Source organism: Helianthus annuus, chromosome 11 (assembly GCF_002127325.2).
Source record: "Helianthus annuus cultivar XRQ/B chromosome 11, HanXRQr2.0-SUNRISE, whole genome shotgun sequence".
In the NCBI taxonomy this organism is placed as follows: Eukaryota; Viridiplantae; Streptophyta; class Magnoliopsida; order Asterales; family Asteraceae; genus Helianthus; species Helianthus annuus.
Window position 1 is genome coordinate 75128298 of NC_035443.2, and position 17720 is coordinate 75146017.

The following is a 17720-nucleotide window of genomic DNA, read 5'->3' on the forward strand; positions in this document are numbered from 1 at the left end:
TTTAACACTGTAAGCAGTTTCGATCTTAGGAGAATACTTTGTTGAATCAGTAGCACCATGCTTGTAGTACAGACTGATATCCTGTTCTCCATCGTAGTTCTTCATCCTAGCGATCTTCCTCTGCTCCATCTCTTGAGCTTCCAGATGCTTTATGAAGTCTCCTAGTGTCATCTTTTTATATTCTGCTTTGTTGGACCTCAGCATCATCAAAAACGTTCCCCATGATTCATATGGAAGCGCATCTGCAAGTTTTTCAATTAATTCATCAGTATCTTTCTTAACACCAAGTTTCGTCATATTTCTAACCAAGTTACAATATCTATCAATAATTTGCTTGGTGTTTTCATTTGTCAATCCCCGAAACAAATCAAATTCCTTTTTCATGAGAGACATTTTGTTCTTTAACATATCATCACTTCCCGTAAACTTTGCTTCCAATTCTGTCCACATTGAATATGCAGTTCCGTCATGTTTGTTACACCCTTATATTTATACTAGAATTAATAGCTAATTTATACCAAAAGATAATAGCTTAACATAAGTTTCGCAAAAATGTTACACATCTTAGTCTACTAAGGACTAAGGTAGAACGTACTAAGTCGTTTAAGAATTTGTTTACAACCAAAGAACAACAATTTAACAAGTTCAAACATAGCGGAAGCTTCGAAGTGGAGTGTTCGGTTCATCATCAGAATCACTTGATCGCCATCCTTGTGACCCACCTAATTACCTATGATCAACCAATAAATCATTAGCTTTGATGTTTGTAAATAATAAGATATCAAGGTTTAACATCGTATTGAGAATAACAAAAATATAAAAGTTTTCCAGGCTCCACCGTAACTTACGGTGCCACCGTAAGTTACGGTGAGTGCTGGAAATTCTTGGATCCACCGTAATACAGTAGAAAACCACCGTAAATCATAAATCTCTACCGTAAATTACGGTGACACCGTAATTTACGGTAGCACCTAGGAATTCATGTTTTTGTTTGGTTTAGGCATTTCAACCAAAATTACAACTCCCGGATTTCAGTATTCTGCATTATCAATGTAATAAAAGTCTGATATTTCTAGCACGTCATAATATAACCAACTACATACAACAATCTATCATATTCCGGAATGTAGATCATGTATTACGTGATTATTTGACCCGTTTGGCTTGTCTATGGAATCCCTTCCTTTATGACAACTACCAACGAGTTTAGTTTATTATTCAACCAAGTATTCAATACAACAATGCCATCGCTTCAATTCATAATAACTAGTAATTTTGATAATCATCTACAACGAACTAATTTCACATAATGTAACGAGTCATGTTACATACCTTGGCGCACACCCTTCAAACGAGAATCACCACCGGCTTGTCCGCTCGACGTCCCGGTATCTTGTCCTATAGAGTTCATTTACAAGACATGTTTAGAACCCTCTTAGACATCATTTCGCATAATATACCGAAGCATCTTAATTAGGCGTTAAAGCTTCAAATTTCTATTTGTCAGCCTTCTTTGAGGCATTTCTACAAACATCAAGGGGGCAGAATTTCTATATTATTCATATTCATGTTTATGGATTGCTTAGTAGTTAACTTAACTTCAATTAAGCCATCATATATCATGTAAACATCACATCTTTTCTGGAACTATCTTCTAAGGTCGAATTTTACTAGAATAACCACTAAGAACCCTAGAATTCATCATCATCTTGTAAAACCCACAACCCACCTTCAAGGTGTTCATGGAGTTTTCTGAATTTGGTCATGATTTCACATGTAATTGGTTGAGTCTAACCTCTAAACACCAAATTGATTCTAAACTAACCAAATAACACTCATGCAACATCAATTTTCCAGATTTCACAACATCATGAGAAATTCAAGTTAAGGGATTTCACTAATTTTACATACCTTACAATCCTCTTGTGATGAGGATTATGATTCTAGGCTCAATTCTTGATTTCTACTTGGATTAATCCTTCAATTTGCAAGATTATTGAGATTTTAGGGTTTGGAAGTTCTCCTGGTCGCCCCTCTCTCTCTCTGTTCGATCGATGCCTACCCAAGATGGGTGTGTTTTGTGTTTTGTTCACTAATTAGTATTTCAACTTTCAATTTTGACAAGTTCAGCCCCTTAACTACCATTTTCTCTAAGTTAAGTGTCTTAACCATATTATAAGTTTATTTCAAGACTAAATTTTTAACTAGGTTAAGTTCCTAGTTGGTAAATTCTTGTTTATTAATTTCCTTGAATTTTCTAATATGAGGGTTTATATTTTCGGGGTGTTACAAGTCCACCCCCCTTAAAAGGGTTTCGTCCCCGAAACCGAATTACATACCAAATAATGTAGGGTGGAGTCGCCGCATTTCTTCCTCGGACTCCCATGTAGTGTCTGACCCTTTTCTGTGCTCCCATTTGACTTTGACTTGGCTTATTATATTGTTCCTCAAACTTTTCTCCTTACGATCTAAAATCGCAATTGGTTTTACCGCATAGTTGAGGCTGTTATCCACCTCGATGTCATCGTAGTGGATATGAGCAGTTTCGTCGGCCAAACATTTTCGAAGATGTGATACGTGGAATGTGCTATGAATTCCATTCAACTCTTCGGGTAATTCAAGTCGATAAGCCACTTTACCAACCCGTTCAGTGATTCTAAATGGCCCAATAAATCTCGGGCTTAACTTTCCCCTTTTTCTGAATCTAATGATACCCTTCCATGGGGAAACCTTTAACATGACCATATCGCCAACCTGAAACTCAATCGGCCTATTTCTTTTATCTGCGTATGCCTTTTGCCGGTCTTGAGCCGCTTTCAAGTGTGTCCGAACTATGTCGATTTTCGCATTTGTAGCTCGGATTATATCAGTTGGTGCTAGCCCTCGCGGACCCACTTCTCCCCAACATACTGGAGTCCGACACTTTCTGCCATATAATAGCTCATACGGGGCCATTTTAATGCTCGCGTGATAGCTATTGTTATATGCAAATTCGACCAAGGGTAAATGAACATCCCAACTACCCCCAAAGTCAATAATGCAAGCCCGTAGCATATCACCCAATGTTTGTATTGTTCTTTCGCTTTGCCCATCCGTTTGTGGATGGTAAGCAGTGCTAAGGAACAATTTAGTTCCCATCTGTTCTTGGAATTCACGCCAGAATTTCGAAGTAAACCGGGTATCTCTGTCTGACACAATGGAGATCGGTACCCCATGCCTTGCTATGATTTCATTGGTTTAAACCTCCGACATTTTCTCAGATGTATAAGTCTCACGAATGGGAATAAAGTGAGCACTTTTAGTTAACCTATCCACGACTACCCAAATAGCATCAAAACCACGACTTGTTTTAGGCAGTTTGGTCAATAGGTCCATCGTAATTTGCTCCCATTTCCAAACCGGAATTTCTAACGGTTGGAGTTTACCATATGGTTTTTGGTGTTCCGTCTTGACTTGTAGGCACGTCAAACACTTTTCCACGTATTTCACGGTGTCCCGCTTCATTCCGGGCCACCAATAGTTTTGCTTCAAGTCATGATACATCTTGGTCGCTCCCGGGTGAATGGAGTAACGGGATTTATGATCTTCATCAAGTAGAAGCTTTTTAACCCCACATGTGTTAGGGACCCAGATTCTATTAAAACGAGTCTTCAGGCCGTGACTGCCTACCTCTAGGTCCTTAACTTGGCCGATAATTCTTTCCTTTTTCCAGTTTTCTGCCTTTACAGCTTCATCTTGTGCTTCTCGAATTCGTTCTAGCAAGCTTGAAGTCACAACCAGTTGCATTGATCGTACCCGTATTGGGGTATAATCTGTTTTGCGGCTCAGCGCATCGGCCACTACATTAGCCTTTCCTGGGTGATAACGTATTTCACAATCGTAATCCTTCACCGTTTCCAGCCACCGCCTTTGTCGCATATTTAACTCCTTCTGATCGAAGAAGTATTTCAAACTCTTGTGGTCGGTGAATATGGTGCACTTTACTCCGTACAAGTAGTGCCTCCATATTTTTAATGCAAACACTACCGCCGCCAACTCGAGATCGTGCGTAGGATATTTCTGTTCGTGTATCTGTAATTGCCTCGAGGCATAGGCTATCACCTTGCCCCGTTGCATCAATACACATCCGAGTCCCGATAGTGAAGCATCCGAATAAACCTCCATGTCTTCAACTCCGTCCGGTAGTGTTAGTACCGGAGCTTGAGTTAACTTTTCTTTTAGCGTTTGAAACGCTTTCTCTTGTTCAACACCCCAGATGAATCTTTCTGTCTTTCGGGTCAGCTTGGTTAGTGGTGACGCAATCTTGGAGAAATCTTGAATAAATCTCCTATAGTATCCCGCAAGTCCCAAAAAGCTTCTAATTTCAGAAGGGTTCTTTGGGGAATTCCATTTTGACACCGCCTCAATCTTTGACGGATCCACCAGTACTCCGTGGGCACTTATAATGTGGCCAAGAAATTGTACCTCTCGTAACCAAAAGGCACATTTAGAGAATTTTGCGTATAGCTTCTCTCGTTTAAGGGCTTCTAACACTTCTTGTAGGTGATGTGCGTGTTCAGCTTCACTTTTCGAATATACCAATATATCATTGATAAACACGATGACCGACTTATCCAGCATTGGTTTGCAAACCCGGTTCATGAGGTCCATGAAAGCCGCGGGTGCGTTTGTTAGCCCGAATGACATCACAAGGAATTCGTAATGTCCGTATCTCGTGCGGAAAGCCGTCTTCGGCACATCTTCTTCTTTGACCCTTAATTGATGATACCCCGATCTAAGGTCAATTTTGGAAAACCAGTTCGCACCTTGTAGTTGGTCGAATAAATCGTCTATCCTCGGGAGCGGGTATCGATTCTTTACCGTGAGTTTGTTTAACTCCCGGTAATCGATACACATGCGCATACTCCCGTCTTTCTTCCTCACGAACAATACCGGTGCGCCCCAAGGAGACACACTCGGCCTTATGAATCCCTTGTCAAGCAGGTCTTGGATTTGGGACATCAATTCTTGCAATTCTGACGGCGCAAGTCGGTACGGGGCTTTTGCTACGGGTTTCGCGCCCGGAATCAATTCGATCCCGAACTCTACTTCCCGTTCGGGCGGTATCCCCGGCAAATCTTCCGGAAAAACATCTTCATAATCTCGTACTACCGGTACATCTCCAATCTTTCGTGATTCTTTTTCGGGTTCATTAGCGTATATCATAAATGCTTTGCATCCTTGCTTCATTAGCTTGTATGCTTTCAACATTGAGCATACAATGGGATTGCCTCCTTTCTCGCCATAGATGGTGACGTGTTTCCCACTCGGAGATGTCAGTTTTATCTCTTTACGGAAACACACGACCTTTGCATGGTGTCGAGATAGCCAATCCATCCCAACGACGACTTGAAATTCTCCCATCGACATCGGGATTAGATTTATCAAATATTCTTCATCATCAATGCTCAGTTTGCAATTTTCACATACATCGCAAACAATAAAACTTTTATTATTACCTATCTCTACTTCTAAGGGCACAGGTAATTTAGTTAGAACAAATGAAGGATGTCGAATAAATCCATATGAAACAAAGGATTTATTCGCACCCGTATCAAATAACACACGTGCAGGAATTGAGTTTACAGTAAATATACCTGAGACCACGTCAGGTTCAATCTTTGCTTCTGCGGTGGTTAGTTGAAAAGATCTTGCCTTTGCTTTAGGGGCTTCACCCTTCTGTTCCTGCCCATCCTTCTTTTCAACCAATTCCGGGCATTCAGATTTCTTATGACCCGTTCGATAACAATTGTAACAAACCGTTACCTTCTCCGGGCATGATATGGCTATATGTCCCGTTTTCTTGCATATAGGACAAGGCTTATCCTTGTAACGACATTCGCCCCTATGGCCCTTCCCGCAAATTTTGCAACTCGGTGACCCGCCTTTCGTATCAGGTTTCCTTGAGCTCTCACTTGTTCGTGCCTTTTTAGTAGGGCTGGGATTTACATCATGTGCTCTCCGTTCACCCCTTTCGATACTCTTTTTCAGCTCAATTTCCCTTTCCCGAGCAGCATTTATAATCTCGGTAAGGGTCTCGTATTTGGAAGGGGTGATAAACTCCCTATACTCGGCACTCAACATGTTATGATAGTAGTATATCTTTTGTTCTTCGTTTGTCACAAGATCGTCACAAAACTTCATTTTGTCCATAAACGTTGCCCTGATCTTGTCTATGGTCTCGTTTTTGTGCCTGAGCTGCATGAACTCTTCCTTGATTTTATTCATAACCGCTTTGGGGCTATGATGCTTCAGAAATGGCGTCTTGAATTCATCCCAAGTCATGACCTTAACAGCTTCAATACCGATCTCTCTCTTCTTGTTATCCCACCAATCTTTTGCTTGATTTCTTAGTTGACCCGTACCATAGGCTACATAGTCATTTACATCACAATGGGTTCTCTCGAATACCCCTTCGATATCACTTAGCCATCTTTGGCACACTATTGGGTCAACCTCCCCATTGTATATCGGTGGTTTACAAGCCATGAATTCCTTGTATGAACAAGGTTTCCGTCCTCCATGTTTTTCCTTTCAAGTTTTGAGTCGTCTTCTAATTTCTTGATTCTATCTTCTACCATTGATAGAACTGTGTTTTGAATTCTATCAATGAAGCCTGTCAGACTGTTTTCGATTGCCTTTCCAACCTCTTCGGCAATCGCCTCCCTCACTTGTTCGGTGACTCTTGGCACCGCATCATCATTACCTTTATCAGCCATCTCTATTTCTGAAATGTTTACACAAGTTGTTAAAACATTCCATTTATAACACATGATGTTCTTGTTTGATTCAATCAAGTTCATAACTTGATTTAATTGCTCTTGCTTTATTTCAATCAAGTCCACGACTTGATTTGATCGTTCTTGCTTTTGATTCAATCAAGTTCACAACTTGATTTGATCGTTCTTGCTTTTGATTCAATCAAGTTCACAACTTGATTCAATCGTTCTTGCTGTTGATTGAGCTTACTTGCTCTTTTCATGCATATTTGTTCATTTCTCATTCTTTACGTAATATAAGATTTATTAACTGAAATTAGTTCTTACCGGATAGTCGATCAAGCTTGAACCGAACACTTATTGACAACCTGAGGCTCTGATTACCAACTTGTTACACCCTTATATTTATACTAGAATTAATAGCTAATTTATACCAAAAGATAATAGCTTAACATAAGTTTCGCAAAAATGTTACACATCTTAGTCTACTAAGGACTAAGGTAGAACGTACTAAGTCGTTTAAGAATTTGTTTACAACCAAAGAACAACAATTTAACAAGTTCAAACATAGCGGAAGCTTCGAAGTGGAGTGTTCGGTTCATCATCAGAATCACTTGATCGCCATCCTTGTGACCCACCTAATTACCTATGATCAACCAATAAATCATTAGCTTTGATGTTTGTAAATAATAAGATATCAAGGTTTAACATCGTATTGAGAATAACAAAAATATAAAAGTTTTTCAGGCTCCACCGTAACTTACGGTGCCACCGTAAGTTACGGTGAGTGCTGGAAATTCTTGGATCCACCGTAATACAGTAGAAAACCACCGTAAATCATAAATCTCTACCGTAAATTACGGTGACACCGTAATTTACGGTAGCACCTAGGAATTCATGTTTTTGTTTGGTTTAGGCATTTCAACCAAAATTACAACTCCCGGATTTCAGTATTCTGCATTATCAATGTAATAAAAGTCTGATATTTCTAGCACGTCATAATATAACCAACTACATACAACAATCTATCATATTCCGGAATGTAGATCATGTATTACGTGATTATTTGACCCGTTTGGCTTGTCTATGGAATCCCTTCCTTTATGACAACTACCAACGAGTTTAGTTTATTATTCAACCAAGTATTCAATACAACAATGCCATCGCTTCAATTCATAATAACTAGTAATTTTGATAATCATCTACAACGAACTAATTTCACATAATGTAACGAGTCATGTTACATACCTTGGCGCACACCCTTCAAACGAGAATCACCACCGGCTTGTCCGCTCGACGTCCCGGTATCTTGTCCTATAGAGTTCATTTACAAGACATGTTTAGAACCCTCTTAGACATCATTTCGCATAATATACCGAAGCATCTTAATTAGGCGTTAAAGCTTCAAATTTCTATTTGTCAGCCTTCTTTGAGGCATTTCTACAAACATCAAGGGGGCAGAATTTCTATATTATTCATATTCATGTTTATGGATTGCTTAGTAGTTAACTTAACTTCAATTAAGCCATCATATATCATGTAAACATCACATCTTTTCTGGAACTATCTTCTAAGGTCGAATTTTACTAGAATAACCACTAAGAACCCTAGAATTCATCATCATCTTGTAAAACCCACAACCCACCTTCAAGGTGTTCATGGAGTTTTCTGAATTTGGTCATGATTTCACATGTAATTGGTTGAGTCTAACCTCTAAACACCAAATTGATTCTAAACTAACCAAATAACACTCATGCAACATCAATTTTCCAGATTTCACAACATCATGAGAAATTCAAGTTAAGGGATTTCACTAATTTTACATACCTTACAATCCTCTTGTGATGAGGATTATGATTCTAGGCTCAATTCTTGATTTCTACTTGGATTAATCCTTCAATTTGCAAGATTATTGAGATTTTAGGGTTTGGAAGTTCTCCTGGTCGCCCCTCTCTCTCTCTGTTCGATCGATGCCTACCCAAGATGGGTGTGTTTTGTGTTTTGTTCACTAATTAGTATTTCAACTTTCAATTTTGACAAGTTCAGCCCCTTAACTACCATTTTCTCTAAGTTAAGTGTTTTAACCATATTATAAGTTTATTTCAAGACTAAATTTTTAACTAGGTTAAGTTCCTAGTTGGTAAATTCTTGTTTATTAATTTCCTTGAATTTTCTAATATGAGGGTTTATATTTTCGGGGTGTTACAATGTTGAAGCAGTATCAAGATATCTTCTTTTATAGCTTGCTGACGCAGACTCACCATAAGTTTTTCATCGCGATATTTCTTTTTATCTGCTGTACTCATCTCTCTAAGTGTTAACGGAGTACCGTTCACAACATCATTCTTTGTGGGCTTAACATATGGCTCTTCAGTGTGTTCCCAAGCATCTAGATGATAAGCTTCAACCCAATTTCCGAACCGTTCTGACCACACGTTATAATCATCAATATCCATGAGTTTAGGTGGTCTTTGAGATGTTCCGGTTTCACTATCGATCAAAGCACTTTGAGTAATCGAGGTTGAAGTAGCAAAAGCGTTATAAAATTCAGTATCCATCGTTCACAACTATCAAATTTTAACACTTCGTTCACAAAAGCAAAGCTGACACAGGAGCGATACTATAACTGTTCCCAAAAGTGAACCAATATAGTGTCTTTATGCGCGGACCAACTATTTGAACAAATGAGGGGATCAATGAATTAGCCAAATAAGCGGACCAACTGAACAAACCGGTCGAGCGGATCTCTTGATTGGACCAGAAAAGCGAACCAAACAACTAAACCATTCGAGCGAACCGATCAATTTACCAGATAAGCGGACCAGTTGATTTTGGAGCGGACCAATTCTGATGTCTTTGGAGCGGACCAGTGTAGTAATTTGGAGCGAACCTGTCCTGTAATTTCAAGCGAACCAGTCCCTTTGAGCGAACCAAATATGCTGATGTCACTTTTTGAGCGAAACCGTAAAAGCGAACCCCCTAAAAATCAACTTTCTAGGTCGATTTTAGATCTGAAAACTTCTAGGGTTTGTTAATTCATGATTCCGAGTGCACTGTGTGATTTTGAGCTTGTTTTACCGTGAAATTTTTTGAAAAAATGAAGAAAGTGTAGAAAATCAGAAGAAATGCAGCTAAAATGGCAAGAACTCCTCCTCCTGAGCTCTGATACCAATTGTAGGATCGTTCTCGGCCCTGTTTGAGTCGTTCAGAGAAGTTCGTATCCGAATTAAGAGGCGGAAACTAATAATTCGGTGCTATTGAAGCTGTATTCACTTTAAACTTGCTGTTTTATTGATATTGAACTCGATTACAAGATTTGACAGCACTTCGGCAGCATACCGGAACAAACACCTTCAACTATGTGTTTTTGACTCACTTTGTTCGTTCATAATACACCCACTATATATAGTATAGTTGGGTTCGCTTATATGGACAGCCATATAAGCGAACCAGTCCCATGTACATATAAGCGATCCATACAAGACCATAAGAGCGAACCTGACACTGCCTAATGAGCGAACCTGATCTGATCAAGGACATATGAGCGAACCTAGATCTATAAACATGAATAAATCTATTACAATCTAGGGTTTCTAGGCTTCCGTGTCATATCTGATCTCTTCATCTCTAAGACTCGATGTAAGACGTAGTCAGCAGACGTAAGTGCACCAACAATTAGTACCTAAGTATGTTATTTTGTGCAAACCACAGGGACTAACTATGTAATTAACTCTTTTTTTATTTGATATATAAAATTACATTTATTCAACCCGTACAATACATATGGTTCTTATAGATATAACTTTTTATTGATTGATATATACAAAATTAAATTTATTTAAACCATGCAATATAGGAGGTTTTTAAAGATATTTTGTTTTATTATTTAATATATAAAATTTTTTATTCAACCCGTGTAATACACGAGTTTATAACCTAGTAATAATAATAATAATAATAATAATAATAATAATAATAATAATAATAATATTTAGTGGCATTTTAGTCTTTTAATGAAAAACTAATTGAAAAATCAGACGGGGTTAAAAATTTGGATTCAAAGGGTTACAAAAAGAGCGGTTAGGGACTCTAGGTTAAACATTTTGATTTTGGACTCAAGTGGTTAATACTCCTAAAACACAGGGAATCAAAAAGTAATTTTCTCTAAACAAGTCATTTTTTCCCTTTTTATCGCTTTTCATAAAAAAAAAGAAATCAAATCCCTTTTTTTCTCTTGATAGCTTTAATAATAAAACACATTGGATCAAAACTAGCTTTATTGATAATTAGATGTTTTAGGTTATAATAAATTATAAGCGTTGATCAACAAGTAAATATATTTAAAAATTCTCAGGCTTGTAATTCGGTCAATTTCCCTCTAACCTTTGTAAGTCGATCAGTTTTCACCTGAACTTACGCATAATTAGTCTAACACAAAATAATTATTACTAGATGTATGAAAAGCATAGCTAATGAATGTTTTTATTTTTAACTAGTTGAACTTCCCTGCGCTTTGCGGCGGGTTTTCAGGCAGTATTGGTCCGGTTCATTAAAGTACGATATCGGCATTTGGCATAGCAATCAACACGTGTTTTACATTGATTAAAAACTATAAAAACAGATATTTGTACCGGTGTTGTTCGGTCAATGCTGGCACTCGATATATGTTATGATACAAAAAAAAATTACATGATTTTGAATACAACTCTATGTTTAATTAATTTTATACAGCCACGTCGATAAAACCATAAAAACGAATATGGTACATGTATCGGCGTTGTTTGTTTGGCTTGTGACGATAAAAAATATCAACTATATTTGACCCATTCGAATAAAAATTGTATTGAAGAGATAGCATATTTGAAATTTTATAAAGCGTTATATATTAATAAAAAACGAAAAAGGGTAATCGACATCATTCTACAAAAGAAACTAAACCGTTGTTATATTGTACCTGTACTGATGTTGTTCGGTTGGTATTGATAATATTAAAAAAAATCATTAAAGTTAAAATTAAAAATCTAAATATGTTTAAGGTTAAAGGTATAATATGATAAAACTATATAATATTAAAATATTAAAAAAACTATATATTATCAAAATAAGTTGGAACTACTGTTCATCCTCCCTTTGTATTAATATGTACTTAGTCTTAACCCCCCGCATTGCGGGCGAAAGGCGTAAAACCAGGCTAAGAGCAACCAAACAACGACCAAAACTTGGAAAAGAGTAAAACAAAATCACGATTTTTTAAAATCAAGTGACTCACCTAACATGAAACATAGACGAAATCGAATGTATAATGACATGGATTAAAATTTTGAGGGGGTAAAAAAAACCTAAGAGGCCAAATGTGACAGTTAAATACCATGCTAAGCAGCAACCAAATGACGATCAAATCCGGAAAAAGGTGTAAAACAAAAACTAATATAAAAAATGTTGTCGCAAAATTATAAAAAAAAACACAGTGTTATTACAAATATATAAAATCTTAAAGTTTAATAATAATAATAATAATAAAACAATAAAAGACAAAACCAAATAAAATAGAAAATATTACTATTCCTGAGTTTATTATGAATTAATAGATAAGGAAATTTGGACCAATCAAAGCAGATGTAAAGCCGGACCCTGTCATGACATCATGGCGTTTTGATGAAGAAACAGACATGGTGAGCGTTACATACGACAGCGGAGAGTAGGAAGTCTACTGGCTTGAAAACATCATGACAAAGCAGTGGCTTGGTTTCATGGAAGAATTGCATAACGCCACTTGTTTGAACACAGAATGGACTCAAAATTGGAGTTAATGCAAAACATGTTCAAGTGGAGGCTTCAGAATCTTCAGGAACAAGAAGCCGATGAAGGTGAAGGTGATGACATGGATGAAGATCCAGATGAAGATTCCGAGGAAGAAGATGACGCAAGTGATGGATACTTTTCGGATAAAGTACCTTCTGACGAATGGTTTTATTTTTTTTTTCTTTTTTTCTCATCTGTGTAATCTTTTTTTATTTTATTTTTAAGATAATTAAATGATATATTTCTTATTTATTTGCAAAACGCCAAAAAGTACTAAAAAAGGTTATTGCTTACAAAACGCCAGAAATAACAAAAAATATTTTTCCTGCTTAATATTTTATTTTCTCCGTTATTGTATTTTGTCATCTTGGTCTGTATAACGCCATTAAAAAAAGGCCAAACTTAGAAGATGGGACGTCTATTACCTATAAACCGATAAAGCTGATCAAAACAGTAAACACAAAAACAGTAACTGAAAAGACGGTTACTTTATTACTATCATTTATTACAGTAAAAAATCACGCCTAAACTACGTGCCAAAAAACTCCTACAAGAGAGGGGTCTATACACAATGAATTGATCACACCAAAAAAAAAAAAAACAAACGCCATATCCTCTAGAAACCACTCACTTTAAAACGCCAAAAAATGTTAGTTAAAATAACCACATATGGCAAAGCTTTCACTGAATGGATTCTTCTTCTGAGGGGTTATCTCAATAATATTTTGCTGAATGAGATGGACAAATATTCAAGAAAAAGAGACTGATGACAGTGATATGCCATCATGTGAGCTTTGTTCTTGATGAATATCGACATGGAATAAAGGGATCAAAACAAGTGTAAAATGCTATTTTGGACTTCATTATTATAAATAGCATCAAGCAAGAGTTGATCTTCAATGACATGTCACACCAAAACACAGGATGCCACTAAGCAGCTTCGTCTGAAAAAGACGGGGTTTATGTAGGAAAGTTGGCATCTAGCTAAGGTATTCAAAAAGGTTCAAAACGCCAAAACAAATTCAAGAAGAAAGAGACTGATGACAGTGAAGATTCGGAAGAAAAATTAGATTACCATTTTTAATTATTTTTTATTTTTATTTTATATTGTTTTGTTATCAAGTTATATGTTGTTTTGTTATCTAATTCTCTACAAATAAAATACATTATTATATAAAACGTAAAAAACTACCAACACCAAAACGCTAGTAATATGAAAACTGTGAGAACGGGTGCTGGCAAAGCACCTTGTCAAATGTATTAAACGCCAAAAAAATCACTAAACGCCAAAAAAAAACATTTGGTCTTATTGTAATCTTATGAAAATATTAATGACTCGTAGTGAATCATTATACAAAACGCCAAAAAATTGACCAGGAAACGCTATAATGCCAAAAAATTATCTATGTGACACAAAAACAATTAATTCAACGCCAAAAAGTTTAATAAATACAATTAACGCCAAAAAAATCTTAGACGCCAGAAAATGTTATAGCGCGTTAGGAAAATAAAAGAAGATTGAAAAAACAAAAAAACCCCTCGAACCCTGATCATGTCCCGAGCCACGTGTTTGGCCAGAATGCGTTCTCACCGTTCTCATATTTTTTGACGTTTCTCCTAATCCTGTTTCTATAATTATAATCACCATTCAAATTAAATAATGAATAATCTAAAACAAATACTTCAAAAAATGTTATCACTATTCATCATAAGTTTAAAATTTAAAATTTAAAATTTAAAATTTAAAATTTAAAATTTAAAATTTAAAATCACATATGTATAGTATAGTATAGTATAGTATAGTATAGTATAGTATAGTATAGTATAGTATAGTATAGTATAGTATAGTATAGTATAGTATAGTATAGTATAGTATAGTATAGTATAGTATAGTATAGTATAGTATAGTATAGTATAGTATAGTATAGTATAATATAATATAATAATAATAATAAATTATAAACATATTTTATTTTTCGCCTAAATATCAAACATGCTATTTAATAGTGGCGGAGCCACATACTCGGCAACGGTGTCGGCCGACACCATTCATATTTGCGCTTTATATGTATCGTATAATAGAAAAAATACGAGCGACACCATTGTTTTTTTACAAGCGACACCATTGCTTTTTTTACGAGCGACACCATTGCTTTTTTTAGAGCCACTTTTATTTTTTTCAAAACGTTTTACATAATAAACATATTTATACTTTAAAAATTAAGCCCAATTAGATTTTATTTATACAGTAAGCTTTAAGTCATCAAAAGGCCCATATTTATCTAACTTTTATAACCCAATAACTATTATAGGCCATATTGTTAAACCTAACTTGAAAAAAAAATGCTGCGTGATACTGATTGATCTCCTCCCCTCCCTCCCTCCTGTTGAATCGTATCATATTGCCAGAATAATACCAAAAGTCTCGTTGCCTTGCTTGCCTCTTGAGTGACAATTTTGACTTTTGATCATTATTAATCAAATATGAGTAAAGGTTAGTTTTTTCAAATTTTTTTTTCATTCAATATTTGATACATATGTATATTCAATATTGGTTGTTTTTGGCTTTTTTTAGAGTTTCTTGATCGATTCCTAAAGAGAAAGTCAACAAACTTTGATTCTTCAACTTCAAATAGTAAACCGAGTAAGATTGATTTAGATGATCTTCCATGGGATCCTTCTGAAAGGAAACCGATTTCATCTTATCATCCTGATCAAAAAGATGAAGTTAGACGAGCATATTTGGCTAAAGGTCCATGCCAACCAAAAAGCCATGATTTTCCGGTAAGAAATTTGAGTGATGAAGATAGACGATTTAGTGTGAAATGGTTTGAATCATATCCAACTTGGTTGGAATATAGTGAAAAAACGGATCGAGTCTATTGCTTGTTTTGTTACTTATTCAAGGAACCTGGTCAAAAAGAAACATTTGTTAGTGAGGGCTATTATTATTGGAACAAAAAAGACAGACTTAAAACACATGTTGGTGATAACAATAGTTTCCACAACAAGGCCGTTAAAAAGTGTGAAGATTTACTTAGACAAGATCGATCAATACAATTTTCATATGAAAAGTATACTGATAAGCAAAAAAGTGAGTATAGGATCCGATTACATTCTACCATCATCGTTTCCAAAGCTTTACTTAATGGTTCATTACCTTTTCGTGGCCACGACGAGTCCGAAAAATCCTTGTATAAAGGACATTTCCTAGAGTTGCTAAAATTATTGGGGGAGGTGAATGAATCGATTCGTAAAGTTATATTAGAAAACGCTCCGAAGAATAGCCAAATGACGTCTCCACAAATCCAAAAAGAAGTAATTAATTGTTTTGCCCAAGAAGTTCTAAAACAGATATTTGAAGAACTTGACGATGATGTATTCTCTATATTAGTCGACGAGTCGAGGGATTGTTCTAAAAAGGAACAAATGGCAGTGGTGTTGAGGTATGTGGATAAATTGGGAGTTGTTAAAGAGCGATTTGTTGGCCTTGTTCATGTCAAAGAAACAACTTCATTATCTCTTAAATATGCTATTGATGAGTTATTTTCTAAATATAATTTGAGTTTAACGAAGGTAAGAGGCCAAGGATATGATGGTGCAAGCAACATGGCAGGTGAGTTTAATGGATTGAAAGCTTTAATTTTGAAAGAAAATTCTTCGGCTTATTTCGTACATTGTTTTGCCCACCAACTTCAACTAGTTGTTGTGGCCCTTGCAAACAAGCATGATGATATTTGGAAATTTTTTGAAGAGGTGTCGAATTTGACAAATGTGGTTTGTGCATCTTGCAAACGAATAGATATGATTCGAGAAAGTCAAAAAGATAAACTAAAAGAAGCAATAGGTCGTGAAGAAGTTGAAACTGGAAGTGGTTTAAATCAAGAACTTTCCCTTGCAAGAGCTGGAGATACACGATGGAGTTCGCATTATAAAACACTGGTGCGTTTAGTTCAACTATACCCAACAATTATTGAAGTGCTTGAATATATTCGAAGTTCCGGTCAAATTAATGTTCAACAAAGACAAGCTAATGGAATTTGGAAATACATGAAGTCATATGATTTTGCATATTATCTACATTTGATGAAGCACGTCTTAGGGGTGACTAATACATTGTCTCAAGCTCTTCAAAGAAAGGATCAAGATATAGTGAATGCAGTTGAGATGGTTAATGCAACAAAACAACAATTACAAACGTTTAGACTCGAAGGATTTGATTCACTTGTGAAAGATGTGGCATCATTCTGTGATAAAAATGAAATTGAAATGGTCGACATGGATGCCGAATACATTGACCCAAAATATAGAAGGAGAAAGACTAACATCACTAATCGTCATTTTTATGAGGTTGAAAATTTCAACACGGTGTTAGATATGCAAATTCAAGAGATTGGCAACCGTTTTAGTGAGGTAACCACTGAATTGCTAATGTGTATGAGTGCTTTGAGCCCAAATGATAATTTTAGTGCATTTGATGTTTGAAAGATATTAAGGTTGGCCGAGATGTATCCGCATGATTTTAATTATGAAGAAAGAGATTATCTTATGAATGAGCTCGATATCTACATTAATAACATAAGAGGCGATAAAAGGTTTGCCAACGTGAAAGATATATCTAACCTTGCAACAATGATGGTGGAAACAAATAAACATGTTGGATATCCATTGGTCTATCGTTTATTGAAATTATCATTAGTTCTACCGGTTGCAACGACAAGTGTGGAAAGATGTTTTTCTGCTATGAAGCATGTGAAGACGGATTTACGAAATCGGATGGGTGATGAGTATTTGACAGATGCTTGCATTTGTTATATTGAAAAAGAGTTCTTTGCGAAAGTTGCGATTGAAGACGTTATGAATCGTTTTCAAAACATGAAAACACGTAGGGAGCAACTATGAAATGTATTTTATTATATATATTATAAATGACTTTGTATTTTTATTTTGGGTTATTTCAATGACATGGCACTTTTATTATGATAGTGATTTTTATTATGTAATTCGACCCGACTCGACCCGACCCGAAAATTTGGACTCCAAAATTTTACAAATCCGAATATCGAAAAAAAAAAATGACACCATAGGAAAAATTTCCTGGCTCCGCCAAAGCTCCATATACTTACTTGAGTTGGTTCAATTTGATTTGATTTGATCTGG

At 36.0% G+C, this 17720-nt stretch overlaps 1 protein-coding gene and 2 long non-coding RNA genes across 3 annotated transcripts; 1 reads left to right on the plus strand and 2 right to left on the minus strand.

The window, feature by feature from the left end:
* Positions 1–654: 654 nt before the first annotated feature.
* LOC118483811 lies at positions 655–2009 on the minus strand. Its single transcript, XR_004871727.1, has 3 exons — positions 1912–2009; positions 1333–1398; positions 655–730 (listed from the first exon to the last, which is right to left on the minus strand). It is a non-coding gene; the product is annotated as an uncharacterized LOC118483811 (long non-coding RNA).
* Positions 2010–7328: 5319 nt separating this feature from the next.
* Positions 7329–8683, minus strand: LOC118483812. The gene is made up of 3 exons (XR_004871728.1): positions 8586–8683; positions 8007–8072; positions 7329–7404 (listed from the first exon to the last, which is right to left on the minus strand). It is a non-coding gene; the product is annotated as an uncharacterized LOC118483812 (long non-coding RNA).
* Positions 8684–15044: 6361 nt separating this feature from the next.
* LOC110894542 (zinc finger MYM-type protein 1-like) lies at positions 15045–17462 on the plus strand. Its single transcript, XM_022141763.1, has 3 exons — positions 15045–15054; positions 15136–16973; positions 17049–17462. The coding sequence occupies exons 1-3, from the start codon at positions 15045–15047 to the stop codon at positions 17460–17462; spliced, it is 2262 nt and encodes a 753-aa protein (XP_021997455.1).
* The last annotated feature ends 258 nt before the right edge of the window (positions 17463–17720 follow it).